The sequence below is a fragment of the Clinocottus analis genome, unplaced genomic scaffold, assembly GCF_023055335.1.
Source record: "Clinocottus analis isolate CAN_PGR_092001 unplaced genomic scaffold, fCliAna1.0.p SCAF_5, whole genome shotgun sequence".
Taxonomy (NCBI): Eukaryota; Metazoa; Chordata; class Actinopteri; order Perciformes; family Cottidae; genus Clinocottus; species Clinocottus analis.
In genome coordinates, this window is record NW_027176207.1 from 10,655,772 (window position 1) to 10,673,524 (window position 17,753).

At 39.6% G+C, this 17,753-nt stretch overlaps 1 protein-coding gene across 2 annotated transcripts in view; it reads right to left on the bottom strand.

Moving 5' to 3' along the window:
* LOC137802577 (replication protein A 70 kDa DNA-binding subunit-like) overlaps positions 1 to 17,753 on the bottom strand; it is a 37,884-nt gene that overhangs the window by 16,995 nt on the left and 3,136 nt on the right. For both annotated transcript variants that reach the window (XM_068600549.1, XM_068600548.1), the window contains exons 7-13: positions 12,611 to 12,794; positions 10,416 to 10,521; positions 10,218 to 10,286; positions 7,299 to 7,491; positions 3,034 to 3,170; positions 2,340 to 2,488; positions 90 to 219 (exon numbers count right to left, since the gene is read on the bottom strand). In XM_068600549.1, the coding sequence (XP_068456650.1) occupies positions 90 to 219; positions 2,340 to 2,488; positions 3,034 to 3,170; positions 7,299 to 7,491; positions 10,218 to 10,286; positions 10,416 to 10,521; positions 12,611 to 12,794 (968 nt within the window). The remainder of the gene's footprint in view (positions 1 to 89; positions 220 to 2,339; positions 2,489 to 3,033; positions 3,171 to 7,298; positions 7,492 to 10,217; positions 10,287 to 10,415; positions 10,522 to 12,610; positions 12,795 to 17,753) is intronic.

The window sequence follows — 17,753 nt, forward strand, 5'->3', positions numbered from 1 at the left end:
AATTATGTCGAGCCACTTCTTTAGATGGATGTCCTGCTATGTGGTTGAGTGAGGCTTCATGTATGCGTGTATGTATGTTTGCACTGCACCTTCTCTCCTTGTCCCAACTCTTCATTCTTGACGTCGCTCAGTGTTTTCCAATTCGTCCTTGCTCCGCTGCCCGATGACCTCGTCTCTGTCAGGGATTTGCCTTTGATTGCATTGCCCCCCTGGTCATACCTATAGTTAAAACACACAGAGCATATTTTCAAATAAATGTATGCGCAAACACTTTTGGACACCGTACACAGACACACATACGAGTGTAGGGGGACAAAAAAAATACATTTGATTTGTTGAGTCAAATGAAAAACACAGACCATGCTTTAGAAAGTGATCCCTGGATACTAAGGTGATTAAAGTAAACATACACACCATCAATATTTGTTGTCTGTGATGAGGGTATGGAAAAAAAGTGTGTTTGTGTATTTGTTTATGTGTATAAAAGGTGTGTTACAGTCACAATTTTGCTGTAAGACACTGCACTGTATTTGATTTTTCCAGTGAAGGAGACTCTGCACTGTATCTGCTATTATCACAAAGAAACCGCCTTCAGCCATGACAGGATGACTCCCTAATCCCTTAACTGATTTACAGCCACAGCATTTATACACCGCTATCTATTTTATCAGATACATGGCTGTCTATCATGGACAAGTGCATTCACGCTTCAATCAGCTTTTACATTTCCAGAATTGTTTGTTTATAAACACCGTTCCTTTGCTGAGGCAAAGAGAAAAATAATGCTTGTCTGTCTTTCTTTTTGTGTACCTACTACTATCTATTAATTTCTGACTTTGTAATATTCCTGTTGTTAACATCTTAATGCATCAGTGTGATTCCTGCTCTGTATTCTAGCCGAGCGGAGCAATCTAATCAACGAATCATCCAGATTCATCAGTTTGCTTCAATTATGCAAGCGGGCCTGGTCAAAGCAATCTCACAAAGCACCACATCGCCACAGGAACTAGAGTCAGACTCAAACGCTTTGTCTTTTAAAGTGCAGACCTACATGTTAAGAAGGACTGTCTGTTCTTCACATTCATCGTCATTCATTCACCGCTGTAGACTGGAGAGAGGACCAAACAGAAACGGAGATGAGGGGGAAAAGTCAGGGATTAGAGAAGAATGGAAAGAGGAATGAAAGGAAGGAGAGGCACTGTTTTTTTTTTTTACTACTTTTAATGTCAGGATGCAATGATGTTTTGACCAAAAACTAATAAGATCAAGATTTAAGCTGGAGCAATGGATTTAAATATCCCTCTACTCGCTCCCTATCCAACAAATATACAACAGTGATAACTACTGCAACATTCACGAAAATGTCTTTTAATAATGGAGTAGTTTGCCAAATATTCATAAACCAGACATTATTGACTGAATACTTATATACACTAAATATATTTCTTGTTGGCCTGTATCTGTCTGTTTTGTCGTCCTGTTGATGTTATGTCTATGTGTTGTCTTTATTTTGTTTGTGCAATAAAAAGTTTAAAAAACAAACAAACAAACCTATATTTACACTTTGAAGATGTGGGTGCTCTGTTTGACGCATTTTTGTGCCTAAGAATAGCTTTCAATGTAACACACAAGCAATCACATGCAATCAAATGTTATGCGCACACACACACACACACACACACACACACACACACACACACACACACACACACACACACACACACACACACACACACACACACACACACAAAAAGACTTGGGAACAGCCTTAATGAGTGAATGAGTCATAATTTAAAATCCCTCCGCAGGAACTGCTAATATGAATCCAGTTTGATGCAGCTTACCGTGTCACATCTTTCTCTACACGTACAGCAGCAGTTCAGAAACTGGAATCCAGAAATATCTGTGTTCTGCTTTTCTGTTACTTCATCCTCTCTACATCGTGTCTAGAGTCGTGCTGGGACTCAGGAGGCACATGCCACCAGTCTCTTCACACGTGTTCATCATTTCTTTACACCTGATGCACCCTAGGCTTGTTCATCGGTGTGTGTGTGTGTGTGTGTGTGTGTGTGTGTGTGTGTGTGTGTGTGTGTGTGTGTGTATGAGTAAGCCCTGTGTTAAGTATTCCTTCTAATATATTATACAAATAATAAGGATTACAGCAACAAGAGGATGCAATCTTTATTTTTAGTCATTCGTCCTTCTGTTTACACATAGTAAGACAGTGCGTCTTGCTAGTGATGTCGGTGCACACACTCTACATACCAGCATGACTGAACTATATACGTTTATGAATGTGTGTGAGTGTTGGTGTATGTGTGCACACCAGTGTGACTCACCAGGCCCGCAGACGAAACGCCTCCGGTAAGTCTGGGTTGACCATGACTGTTGAACTGAATAAAGCAGAGAGAGATCTGCCTCCAAAATCAGACAAGCGAGCTCCTTTGATGGCGACCACTGGCTGCCGAGAGCCGTCAAACTTCTCGGCCTGGAGAAATAACAAACCGTGTCAAAGACAGTACTTGATGGAGAACAAAAGATGGGGGGGGAAAAGTTGTGTTATTGTCTTAAACACTCAGTCTGTTTCTGCAGTTCACAGAGACTAGAAAGTAATATGTGGTATAGTTTGCTTTTATAATTGGACAACCTACAAGTTAATTTGAAAGTCATTTCTGGATTTTGGCAAAGAGGAGGGATTAGCTTTTGCAGATTGAATGAGCTTAGAGAATAATAGTGCCATTTCATGCACATTCGAGAGTTATTTAGCCTTCCGTCTCAAATCAGGGACTCTGGTCCAAAACACTCCTGAAGGTCACAAGAAGGATTTGACCGGTCCAAATTTAACAGCCCAGAAAACCCAATCAAACACCTCTGTATGCAAGAGCAGACACAGAGATATGTTACGCACATAGATGGATGGGCACCTTCATAAACACACGATTAATGACAGGATCCCTGAATATAGAGTGAGGAGAGAGAGAGAGAGAAAAAAAGAGAAAGAGTGCAAAAACAGAGAGAGATTATAGTTATTACCTCCTCTCCCCACAGTGTGGCTGTAACCTCTTTGCCAGTTGTGTCTATTAGGTTCAGGGCCCTCTTTGAGACTTCCCTGCTGGTCTTAGTGGTGATACGGGATACATCCTCCACACTCTTACACACTCCAATCACATCTGAGAGAGAGAGAGAGAGAGAGAGAGAGAGAGAGAGAGAGAGAGAGAAAGAGAGAAAGAGAGAAAGAGAGAAAGAGAGAGAGAGAGAGAGAGAGAGAGAGAGAAAGAGAGAAAGAGAGAGAGAGAGAGAGAGAGAGAGAGAGAGAGAGAGAGAGAGAGAGAGAGAGAGAGAGAGAGAGAGAGAGAGAGAGAGAGAGAGAGAGAGAGAGAGAGAGAGAGAGAGAGAGACAGAGACAGAGACAGAGAGAGAGAGAGAGACAGAGACAGAGACAGAGAGAGAGAGAGAGAGACAGAGAGACATTTTACATATCCATAAATACAGGTGGACAAATATGATAAATTAAGATTAAGATAAAAGACATTGTTTTATGTCAGGAGAGGCTTTTAAAATGTCTCATGATGGTGTTGAGAGTAAAAATTTCTCCTGGACACAAAGTAGTAAAGACCAACACAGCAGAGTTGACACTCTTCTGATATTGCCAAGTCACAGCAGACTGACATAAATGCCACAACAGGCTGGCTAACACCCAGGCCTACACTGCAAATCACAACAAACACACTCATTCCTCATTCATGTTTCCTGTCATGCTCAGGGCCTCAAAACTTCATTCAGGATTACTGCACTGAAGAGGAGTCAGGGCTGAGCTCAAAGAAGGTGTAGAGCCTGGCCTACCATGACTAATATGAAAAAATAAACGAACAAGTCAAATTAATTCATAAAGCGCTTATGTACTACAAATGGGCTTGTCGCAAGGTTCCTGAAAACAAAAGAAAATAAAAGATTAAATCAAGAGCAGACAGGATTATTGCATCTCAATGCTATGACATAGGTTAGATAACCTGCATGTTCATTTATATTTCTATGATTTAACCTATATTCTACACATGACAAAAGGCCATGATTTAAAGGAGTCTCCTTTTTCTGACTAAAAACATTTACAAACCATGTTCATTAATTTAAAACATAGGAAAAGCAGGCAGGATTTGTCATTTCACTCAATGAATAACTTAAATTCGCCCTCTGGAGTTTTCATGTAAACAAACAAAGTTGTTTAAACATACAGCGTTATTTTTTAAAAACACACTGTTTAGGACTTGACAAACATGTTGAATGTAATGTCTTATTAATGAAACATTTACGAAGCATTTTTTTTTATATTGCATTGATAAGATTCATGTTTTCAAGCTCTTGTTCCTTGCCTTTCTTGCTGGATTGCTCAGTTTCTTCACCTCCATCTGCCAATCATTGAATAGTGTGAAACATGCAGCAAATATGTATTGCATTGTGTCCTTAATACAGTCAAAACTAAAGAAAACACTCAAAAAACATTGCAACATAGCACTGTTAGTTGTCACAAATACCACAAGACCCTGCTAAATGGCTCAACAATGATCATTTGTGTTGGTTCATTTTCCGTCCATCTCATGGCGTCAGACCTCGCGCCCATGCATTATAGAAAATGGCCTCACAGAATAATAATATAGAGTTGGCAAACCAGTCTGTCATTCTCTGAACATCATCCTCCTGCCTGCTACTTCTACTCAGCTTTCTCTAAACTCTGCTTCTCCCCCTCCTCCCTCCCCATTCTTCTCTTGCTCTGTCTGCGCTCTTTCAGCCCTCCTTAATTCCATTATGATTGAGACGATGTCACCCACCTCTGAACTCCATTATCACCAGAGGAACAGGCTGACAGTTCTCATTACCATGTCATAATCCCCTATTTAACAAAGGAGTAAGGAGAGCAGCAATGGAGAGAGAGTGAATGTAGAGACAACAGATGACACACAGGAGATGTAATGCTGCCCCTCTGCGACCAATGCAAACACACTCCTCCAGGTAAACCGCTCAGCGCATCTCCGTGTTGCTGGGCTGGCTTGTATTGCTCATAGTTTACACTAATATAACATATGCATATTGATGCTCAGCATGTACACTTGCATGAATCTTCCTCTCATGCTGTTTGCACTTCTTTGTGACCGTTAATGTATTCTCTAATATGTGTTACACTTATTAGAGACTCTTACAGAGACTTCTTGTGCTGCCTTCCAGCAATCTGCTGGATGGGTGATCACAATCTGTGCTCGCGGGTGTGGTTATACTTTTTAGGGAAACTCGAGAAATGTGAATGAACGATTATTTATTCAGTTACTGGCTAGCACCTGGTTTAGATTAAAAATTGTGCCAAATTTAGAAAACCATGTTTGTATTTCTCAAACATAAGTAATGGGGAAAAATATAGTGATTTGGGATTTGTACCAAAATGTATTGACACTAGTAATGACAACTTTTAAATAATGCTCAGCCCTGATCATAAGTATCACAATTAATTGATAAATGCCAGTCTAAAAACTTGGCCAAACAGTTAAAACGAGTCAAAAGCTGTAACATGCAATGTTATGTGCTCATCTTCCAACTTGCATACAGACCAAGAACCTTTTTTTTTTTTTTTTAATTACATCCTCATTGCTATAACTATAGAAACATCAATGTCATACTTGTGCGTCATGTCATTAAAAATATTGAGCAGACTGCCAAAAGCACACGTTGAATCACTCATTTTCACCCCAATCTTTATGTGGACCATCCTAATTTACCTGTCACCGAGATAAGACATTCCTGTCAGGCACAGAGGGCAGGCACTGCAACTAACCTTCACAAAAACAGTGGAATGAGCATTATCCTCATTTTATCTCTCCTCTTTACCATATGCCTGAATTAACCTTCCCTGTGACCCGGTCATAATTTATTCTTCCATGACACCTGGTACATAACAGACTGACACGTGCCTGTCTATTAACTCTAACTTTTACCATCTATAAATTGTAATTGCCTGTGCTGGCAGAGCAGGTGGAGGGACGATCCAGCTGATAACCAAAAAGTTATAATATTGACAACTCGCCTGAGAACACCAGGAATCTCAAAGAGCCTCATACAAGAAGAAGTACTAAAACATTTGTTCTTAAGTTGCACAAACAAGTGATCAAAGAGAAAAAAACAAAATCACACAAATGGTTTAGTCTTATTGTACAAGTCATGTACAGATAGTCTGACTCCCTCCACAGAGGGAAACCACTCATCTGAATGAATTTGGCGTTTAAAAAGGATATTACAATGAACTAAAATACATAAATACAATATAAGCTTATTGCAAAGTACATTTTTTATCATCATCAATGTGACAATAGACGGAGATTTTTAGAAAGTCTCCAACTTCGACAGCTTCCTCAAGGTCTTTATGCAGGTTGCTGTTGAGTAGTGAAGCATGCAACAGTGTCAAATCCCCTACTGTAGGCTATAATTTTCTCTCGTCTAATATCTCCATGACCGCCTTTCATATTAGTTAGTCATGGACCGCTTTGCTTTAGACAGAACTCTTTTAGCATTTAACTTCAGCTCAGACCATTCCCTCTTTAATTCTGTGTTAGGACTGCACTGCTCTGATGACAGCTCATCAAAAGCAGTGCTAATTCATTTTTTATAACAGTTCCGGGTCCTCCAACACCAACGCAGTTGTTAATTTGGTTTTGACACATACCTATCTTCAGAAAAATCTGTTTATTATCAATGTTTTCGAGCCTTTGTTGCGAAAATGAGCATGTGAAAACTCTTGAAGTGGAGATGTAATGAAATGATCCTTTTAAAACCTTTTAGATTACATCAAAGGTCATATTGTGCACCTATTTAACAATCTACTGTATGTCAATAGTGTTTTTTACAAATGTATTTTTGTATACAAATAGAATCTATTTTTCCATCCTGTAAAACAAAATATGCTTTCATAAATGTGTACCAACCAGTTTCCATCAATAATATAATGACATTTATCCAATCAACCGGCAACTTTTCGCAACAAGGCAAGCGATTGTGAAGCCACCGTCCTTTGTAGCTTCATGTTGCTTTACATTCTGAGCCTTTACACTTTTTAGCGGTCCAAAAAAATGCAATGGATTTTATTTAAATCCCTCTTGTAACTGTGCACCACTCAAATATTCTGTTTCACTTGGGGAATACTCACAGTACAGAAACTAAAAGATGCTCTAATGTCTCTTTTACTGGGACTTTAAATTGTTCTTTCATCAATAAACGGTAGAAATGTGTAAGTCTCATTGGTGAAATTATTCTCTTACCAATGATGGCGTCCTTGTCTCTGTTCTCCAGCTCAGCGATGGGCACAAAGTCACAATGCACAGCTGGGATGTCTTGACTGTCATCGCATGGGACGATAGATGACTGAGCATGGAGGGTCATCTCATAGTCGTTCTTCAGTGAGGTGTACTGTTTGTTGGCCACCTTCAGCGTCGCCTTTGTGATGAAGTACACCTACAGAAATTGGGCAAGCAAGGTGAGCTGGCATTATACAATTGACCTAATTAGGCTGGTTATTCCCTACAAATTACTATGACCGATCGAATTGGGAACGCTTTACAGATCCTGCAAAGGAAATTATTAATACAACAAACCTTCTGTTCTAGCAAATCTTTTAATAAGAAAAAAAAAAAACCCTCAAGGTCCAACTCAGATGTGGTGTCATATCAGGCCCATCACTTCTCTAATTCACCAGAAAATAGAGTGAGTTTGCGAAACAGCACAATTTATACTCAATATGCGAGGCACACACTTCTTGCTCTTCCAACTCTCCAATATCCCTCTCTCTGAGTTTTTCTCTATAGCTTCCCCTTTTTCCTTTCCTTCCTCTCTCTGCGATTTACCCCACACAGAGATAGGAGCATGAAACTAATGTGATAAGCATTCTGGCTGCTCAGAGTCAGTCACACCCACTCACTGTTCTGTCAATACTCGGATCACGAAGGGAAGACGGATTCATTCCTTTATTTATCTTCGGAGGGCAGAGGGCACAAATTGGATCTTGGGCTGTGTTGGGAGTCACTGCCAGTGGCTGATACCTGAGCCAGTGTGACTAGCAAAATGATGGCCGGGGTTAATTGAGTTATTAAGCTCTGTGTGCCGGACTGAGTTGAGCAAGAGCTTTAACATACAGGAACATACAGGAACATGCAAAGGGCATGTTGTAGGTGGTCAGACTGAGCGCCACTATTTTTGTCTTGCATAAACTGTCTGCCATCTGTGTACACCATCTTGCATTTACTTTTTGTCACTTTTTTTGTCCATTAATTGTGTGTTTTATCTGTTTAATATCTACTAGGTTTAATTTGATGGGAGCACTGTTTCCCCATAGGTAATAATAAGGAATTATCAAATGAATTGTCCCTTAATATTCATGGCTATTAAGAATCCTACCGACTATAAATCTTGAATGAAGTTTGTATTGCAGGCCTCGAGTCAGGTCACAGGTCAGCAATATTGTCAGTTCTGAAACAGCTGGTGGACATTACATTTCTTTCTAAAAAGGACAGCAAAGCAGATGCAAGGTCATAAAAAAGGACCGTGTGAATGGAAGAGGATCATATTATAAATGCTATCTCCAAGGTTCATTAAAAAAAAAAAAGAAAAAAAAAAGTGCCAAATTTAAAATTCAGATTATTAACATGGCAACAAACAGCTATTTGCTGTATAAAGATATAGTAGAGCAAAGTCCACCTGAACATAGAATTAAGTCACCCTCCCCTCTGTGTGTGGCCATGCCTTTTAGTGCGTGTGAGTGTACCGCCAGCTCAAGACTGCCGCTCTACACTGCTCTCTTAAGGATGCAGATGCGTAGCAACCACCCTCCGGTTCTCCGGTTGCAATTGATTGCACTTTTAGCACTGTTGACTGCGACCCACCATCTCAGACATCCCCATGTTGAGAGCCTTGTGGAGGCAAGAGACATGCTCTGATTTCTCCATAGAAAACGTTACAGACCAATCAGCTTGGCAACAAGATTAATGTGCAATTGATTGACTTAATTATGATATTTCTCTATGTGATACATGTTAAAATACCTGAAGGATATGATTTAAATATTTACATTCCCATGTAAATAAGAATTATTTAATAGTTATTCATCTGCTCCCTACATAGTGCAAAGAGATCCCCTTATGCTGTTACTATACGTAAGAGAAGGGTGAAAGTCCAGTGTCCTTGTTCAGTGCAAAAGTGTATTGTAAATTGCAGCTTAAAGCTAATATGAAGCTTTGGCAGTCTGAGTTGCCCGTATAGATTGGCAATATTTAGAATTTACAGTCTTTTTAGTAGGCTATTTCTACTTTGCTTTGAAACTGACATTGTCTCCTGCCTGATGGATACATCTAAGTAGTTCCATTGCCAGGACACAACACTGGCTATAAACCTTCACATGACCACCACTAGGAAAGCCTCATTATCTTTGGCCAAACTTTAGAATGCACCCAGCACAGATGTCTTTTCCCCGCACATCTTCCAATGTAATTGATCGCTCAATTTCAGTACGGAGAGGAGTGATTTCAGTGGCCCTTAAACAATTATAACCTCTATCAATTACTTATGCCATTGATAACCTTCATGAACACATCAATCATAGTGAAGATAGCCCGCAAGACTGGCAGCCATTTCTGACAATAAAAACATTAAGACAAAACTTTAAGCAAAAAACTGAAACGACACCAAAACAATATCCACATCAGTTTTGAAGTCTTCTCACACTGTTCTCCACAGCATACTCCATGTTTCATATAGCCACTCAAATATAAATATATAACATACAAATATTACAGCACTTAATGAATTCCCCAATACAAAATCTTCTCATTCTTGCCTCTGGCTCATTTATCAGCCAGGAGTCCTGCAGGTGTGAGATGATTTTGCAGAAGGGTTTATTATGTACTTTTTTTTTTTTTTTTTACCTACGATCAATTTATTTGAGGCTTTATGCGAATACAAAATGGATGGCTGAGAAAGTTACTTTGAACGTAGTATGTTTATATATTATGTATTTTTTTTTATAGCCTTTAGATATTGTCTGGTTTGAAAGCTCATTCTGAAACAATGAGAGTACAAACATTTCAGTAAATTAAATATGTACCAAAGTTATCATTTTCAAGTGAAGTTTGAAAGAAGCTCTTATCACTTTAAGTGTGGCTGGATATGGGTGAGTGGGATTTGCTCACCTTGCCTTGCTCCACTAGAGAGAAAAACTTGTCCACTTCGTTGTTGAAGGCTGTGATCTTGATTTCTCCCTGTTGACAAGCACATTTCCACAAACAACAATTTTGTTTCACGGATAAAACCAAAAACAGTCATGTGTGACATATGTTGACATGCATGCACATGAAGAGTTATTCAGGCATATCCGGTCCTCTACTCACACCACTTTCATCCAATATCTCAAAGGAGAAGAGCTTGCCCTCTCCTCTAGAGTTACTCCAGGTGCGGATACTGGATTTGTTGGTGACTCTGGCTTTGATAGTCCACCTAAAAGATATACACAAAGTAGACAATTGTAATAATGAATCAGTGCTCACAAAGTCAACAAAACACACACACACATATTATTTAAAAGGGGGCGGGGGGTATCTTAATTAAAATGTACCTTAAAAAGGCGGATGTCTTTGGAGAAACCAGTAAGATTTTTTAATTATCCAACCGAAAAAGGCAACACAGCATTTCTAACTCTTTTCTGAAAAAAAGTACTGAGCAAAAATAGCTTCAAAAGTTGCTCAATCTAGTGAGAAAGTTTCAGAACACTGACACCAAGTACGAAACTCTGACAGTCCGTGCCTTTGGGTCTCCCTCCAAAGCAACTTCCCCAAAATTAACATTATACAATACATGTAAAAATACCATGTTTTGAAAGAAATGTGTAGACAGGCCTATTATAGTCTTTACAACTAATTGACTGAAATAGGAAACAGGCCTAGTGGGCATGTTAACAAATTACATTTTCATTTTCCATCAATAGATTAATTTGATGTGAATGCACACAGAACACGTGATGACAAAAAGCTGATGACAAAAAAATGATGAAAAAAGCTTTCTTTGAGCAACACATGTAAAACTTAACTATGACAGTTGCAGTCTAAAGGTCAGCACATACAATAAAGAATGCTGCAGAGACACTTCGTTTTGTGTTAATGAGCAGCCAACTCAGCTCATATCAGTCACCAACGTGAAACAACTGTGCAAAAGAACAATTCCTGAGCAAATTGTTTGAGTGTCTTTTTAAAGTTCCAGGAGAGAAAAAAAAAGGTATCCAGCAACTTTCTTTTCAAAGAGTGAACTCTGTGTTTTACATCTGCCAACTCCTGGTTGCATTTAAAATGTGCTTCTTGTTCTGTTTTTAACAACAGCCAGCCAAGCTCGGCAGTTTATGCAGCAGTGAGCTTTTTGACTGCGTTGATAATTGTGCAGTGGAGGATATTCATACCATAACTTTGCCTGCAATTAAATCCCCTATCATGAGAGCAGCTGCTGGCCCAGAGTGAACCCCATTCCCTGCTCAGTATGGATAAGACTGCTATACCAAGGTTTATGGCAGCCAAAAGCCAATTATAGTCTGCTCTAGATGCTATTACTTAACACCAGCAGAATGGGATGAGAGAGCTATGCAAACAGCCATAAAAGACCATGTGAACATACACAGCATCCCTATATAATCCACTGTGCAAAACACTTTGTGTAGCACACAACCGCACTTTTCATTCCACGCAAACATATGCGGAAGAAGCACAGCTGCTGAAGTCATCTGTTTTCCTCACTGTAGGTACTCCCCAACTTCCAAGTTAGAACAGTCATCAGTTTATTACAACACCTAGAGGCGCAGTTATCTTTACAGCTTGCAATTTCAAACGGGGCTTTGTTATCAGAACCGATACATGGAGGCAGAGTTGACAGGGTGCCTTTACCCCGATCTGAAGAACCACATCTTGCTATACTGTTCTCTTGTGTTTTTCTGGCCAACTTTAAAAAAAGGTCAGAGACAGAGACTTAAGTCAAACAAAATGATAAGAGGAGAAGGGGGACAGCAGTAAAATTGAACCCTGGAGGAGGTAAAGAAATTGTGAGAGGGAATGAAGGGGTGAAAAAAAGAAAACGAGTTTGGCCAAATCCCCACAGGGCTAAATAACAGAATCCAAACGTCAGCAGCAAACCTTAAAGACCCTGCAGTACCTGCCTTAAAGTGTCCGTTTCTGAGGCGAAATCGGTCATTTAATTTCTATGCAGATCGGTGGACTAACATGCACATGCACATGCACATGCACGCACACGCACACAGAAAGTTGAATGCTCACGCATACATGCACAAGCACGTGTACACACACACACACACACACACACATCTCCAAACATGCCCTTAAGTCCAACCAAGAAAAAGGCCGCAAACAAGCAAGTAGAGTCGCAGCATGAGAGGAAATAGCTCAGTTGATGAACAAGCAGAAGAGGAAAGGCTTACATTTTAAAAGGAATGAGCCACGTCAGAAGTGACGACATGTTTAAAGAATTTTACAGATACCATACATTGTGTTTGTGAAAGCAGGCACATGCAGAAATGGACACAACTTACTTGCTTTGGTAGGGGTTTAGGCTTTCAATAGGAACCACTTTTGATGAAGAACCTGGAGAAGTGCTGGTGACCTTTGGAGACGCCTTCGTGGGAGACGCCTTCATGGGAGACGCCTTCATGGGAGACGCCTTCATGGGAGACGTTCCAACAAAACCTTTTTCACGGCCTCGGGAAGGCGAAAGGGCTGCAGGGAAACAAAGTGAGAAACTTACTGTATACGAGTAATTTTCTTTTTCTGTATTAATACCAAACCTGAACAACTTCAGGTTTGATTTTGACTGACTGATCACTAGAGACCAACTTATCTGCCTGAGTCTACACCATTTTAAGTTGTGTTACCATGACAACAACTTTTTTCCGATGTTTCAAAAGTGGTGCCATTTCAAAGAGAAAGTTTAAAAAAAAAAAAGCAGATTAAATAAACGCAAAAGAGAGAGGTCATGGATTGAACAACATGGAGATGTTGGAATTGTTTTCCTATACAGACCTGACATCTATTTTGGGACTAGAATGTTTTAGATCGCGTGTAAGGCTTGAAGACTAACAGTGTATTGAAAAGAAGTGAATGTTACACAATCGAGGAAGGCTCGAGAAGAGCAGCGAGCAGGCATTGCGATTCACCAACTAAGACGGAGGGAAAAAGAAGCTGTTCGAGAGTCTCAACCCAGCATCTAATAGCACGACAGAGATAAATAATATATTGTTTCCAAACATTTAAGCAGAGTGCTGTTTGGATTTCAAAGCAATTGGTACCATTTAGAAGAGTCTTGCTAGAAGCTTTAATGCTGTCTCTAGTGGTCTCCATCTATTTGCCATTGTCAACGGCTTGACAACGGGCGTTAGTACCGCCCACGGTGCTGATTGGATAATCGTTGGATCACCTCCGTGGCACATGTAGGCCTGATTACTTTTTAAAATGGATAAATGCCTGACACGCTGCCAGACAAATCAGTTAACTTGAACACAGTGGAGTGGGCGGACTCAAAGGTCTGGACAAGCCATCGTCACAAATATACCATGAAATGAAACAAATAAAAGACTCCACTGATTAGCATTGCACTATATGACTAACAAGGTAAGACTCTACAAAGTTGACAGTTTAATCTGAGATTCAGATTAGAATCAGAAACGTTTTATTGCCACGTAAGTTATTACAAACGAGGAATTTGTCCTGGCGGAGGGTGCATCATAAAACACAACAAGAAACATTTAACTGTACAAGTGAAAGTATAAAATATAAGATACGCTTGTGGCGGCTTAATGTGAGCTCGAGCCAATGGCCTCAAGCAGAAATTGTCTTCATTGACTATCAAACTGTGACACGTATTTCCTCAAATCACATGCAAAGGTTCTCAAGAACAGTCGTTGAAGTGGACAAATCCCTTTGCAGACACGATACATATCTGAGAGAGCACCTACCAGTTTGTCAGGCACCACAAACTTAAACACTTTAGAAAATGATTCCGGCGATTAAAAAACATTCGTGGTAGCTGTTACCTGATCATCTAAGCAGCTGCCAGAGTGATAAACCGCCCAAAAAAGTTAAACTCTCCCCACAGATCTCCCTGTAGAGTTACTCATTTCCCTGTTATTAATTTGTGCCAATTAATAAAACTGTTTTTCTTCTTATGCAAGACTAACAATGATTAATCTCGTAATTACTGTATCAGTCAAGGACCCACCCATTGTTTTGTAAATACTTAGTTATTAAATATGGTTAAGACAAGCATACTAACAATGTTATCTTTAGTTTGAGGAAAAGAGGTTATTGAGCTCATTTACAAACAGGAAAAATGGTTATTTTAAAATAGGCAGTAAGGTATATGAAAGTATTTATGAAGCCGTAAGGTAGTTTCCATCAGATGCTTCTAATAATCAAGCATAATATATTCATCATGGTCTGTAATGAAAAACATGTCTAATCAATCAAGCTGAGTGTGCTGTCCTCACGTGTTAAATGTAAGTACTTCATTTATATCATGTCATTTTTCATGGCAACACGTGCGTTTTCACTCGGACCCACTATAACATTTAACATAAAAAAACATAACTTAGAAAAAAGTTAAGTTCCCCTTTTTTTTTAAAACAGATTAGCTTTTACATTTCTTTTACAAATGATAATGCCAGAAAACTTTTAAGAGTTTGAACCGGCCCACAGAACCACACAGTGTTTTTCTCACCTCCCACAATAAAGTCGCATCAGCTCCATCATCACAGATTCAGGCTGGACATTTGGCTATTGTCAAAAAATAATGTCAGGCATCGCCTCATTTTGGCATGATCGTGCCATATTGAAGAACCGCATTTGAGGGAAGAATTGTCAGGTATAAAATGATGTAATCCCACGGAGACCACGCCGCTGATATAAGCTCCTGTTCTGGAGCACAGCAAATACTCACCTCTATGATACCCTCCTTTGCAGGTGTGTGTGTGTGTGTCAGTGTGTGTGTGTGTGTGTGTGTGTGTGTGTGTGTGTGTGTCATGAGCACAATCCTTGGGGAAATCACAGATTGAACAGCTATTTTCAAGCAAGGAGTAATTAACATCAATATTCATACACACGCAATCTGTAATGGAGTGTTTAGAGGGAAAAAGCAACAGGAGTGAACAAGATTATAGGTGTGAAAATTGGTGTGGGGGTGCGGTTACTATAAGAAGAGAGGACATGAGGAATATAGAGACAAGAAAAAGGCAATAAATAGAGAAAGTGAGCAAGAAAGCGAGTGTGTAAAAGTGTGTCATCACAACTCTTTCCCTCCACTCCTCCCTCTCTCTCATAAACACAAAAGGAAACCTGCTGAGAATAGTTAGTGATGAATAATTCATATTTTTTTAACAGCACTTCAACGAGTGCAAATCTCTTTTTGGAATTTAAATATCATCTGCGATGCAATTTGAAGGTAGTCTATTTCAAGGGTTGCTGCTGATGAATATTTAAATGAGAACACAGAACTGTCAGTGTCTACTGTGTCACGAGACCTTTGACTCCAGATCTAATGCTGAAGGAGGAATAGGTACAGTTCATTTCACAATACTTAAGATTGTGAGTCACATTTTGTTGTTACTATTTCGCTTGTGACTGACAGAGCTTACAAGGAAAACAATAATAAATGCTTACAAAATTTTAAATTATTGTTTCAAACTCTGCTGACCGAGGGAAAATGTTCTCTGATCACATCCTCCCACTCCAACGAAGACAGAGGTCAGGCTTCACTACAGAGCAGAACGCCTGGAGCTCATAGGGAGGGCTTTCTATTTAGCAAATTACACTTTCTCCCATCTTCACTCTCCCATCTTCTAGCCCTTGACCTGGAAACATATCAGGGTCATCATCATCTAAGATATGTCTCGGAGAAGATGAGGAGCGTGGAACCATTTAAATCAGATGCTGTTCAGTGATTGGTAGCCTTATCTGATGATACAGAAAAGGAGCGGACAGCAACATTGATGCATAATTAAAAAACTACTATTAAACAAACAGCACTAATGTCACTAACCTTTTTTATGTATCATTAAAATAAATCAGAGTCACATACAAATCATAATCAACTGCATTTTCAGCCAACTTGTATTTTCTTTCGTTCTACTGTAAGTGACTCTTGGCTCATTCAGAAAAAAAATTTTGTCCTAAAGAGCTGCACAGTTTCAGTTATTATTAGTCTTGTATTGTCCAGCCTGTGCAGGATAGACTTACTGTACCTGCAGCCTTTTACATACAAATTATGATTTTATTGCGCAATATTGTCTGTTCTATTTTTCAACCACAAAGATTTGTCTATTGATGTTATTTATATCATGCCCTGATGCCGCGATGGATCTGTAATTGCTATTGGAGCAGCCGGCATCAGGCCTTCTCTTGAAACTGACCCTGAGAGAGCGAAGATGTCCCGTTTGGTAAATATAGTCGCTGTCTTTGCTTCGCCGCTCGGAGTAGCTGCAATACAAGGAAGAGAGTGTCTGGCTGAAGGACAGTCTTCAACCCAGACACTTAAATAAAACAGCTGCCTACCCAGTCATTACATGCCTCACAGCTCAATGGAAACACTTCATGTGTTGCACTTAGCAATCTTGTAAATGCACATGAATGTATCGATTTACTGAAAATGCAATTTACAAAAACACTGAAAAGCAATCAAAAACATTCAGGAAAAGACAATACGTCAAGATGTTAAGGATTACGCTTGTTTTGAGCTATTAAAAAAGAGGAACGACAATTAAACAGGGGAGCAGGTTAACACGATTCAAATGACAAACGAGGAGTCTGATGAACTACTAAATGCTAAGCCTCATTGTTGATCAGTCAAATTAGTGTGTCTGCGCGTCCGTGCGCATCACTACGAGGGGATTCAGTCCACAACACATTATTCATGGAGCCATGAACTGGAGGAGCCATCGGCCCACACGAGCTCCCTCAGTCACAACACACACCTACACAGGCACAAACACACAATATATACCAAGCACTCATTATCCACCCACATGCCTACAACCTCCACCGAGGAGGACTACTGGGTATGTTTCTGCCACATAACAAAATCAATGTTGATGCTGAGAGCATTTGGTGGGATAAAACAAGTGAGTGAAACAAAGTCTAAGCTAATAAAAGAAGATCCAATAAAACACATGCTACTTCAGGCATGACACGTGGCACCAGCCATTTTGGCAGAAACCCAATCGTTATTTGGAGGTCATATTCTGTTATAAAGAATGGTGGTAAAACAGTAAAAAGGTGAAAGTTATTGACTCCACCAGTCGCAGTGGCCAGTCGGCTAGATAGTTTCCTGCTGTGATAGAAGAGCAGGAACTATGATAAAAGTGCACAGTGTCATAAGAAAATAGGACACTTGAGTTGACGAAAATGTGTTCTTTTATTAATTTGGCATTTCATCTAGTTCTGAAGTCACTTAGATACCTCCTTTGAACACCGAAGAGCTATGACTATCAAAGTAATGAAAACCAGGAATTAATTTCTAGTCCATAGTGCTGGTTAATGTGTGGAAAACTGAACCACAAACACTCTGTTGGTCCAAAAGTATGGCTGCAGAACAGTATTGATGAAAACAGGATTGCAAATTAATCATCAGCACACTTCTCTCAAAAAGTACTTGGCTCCCTCTGCTGGTAAGATTGGAGTTTGTGAAAT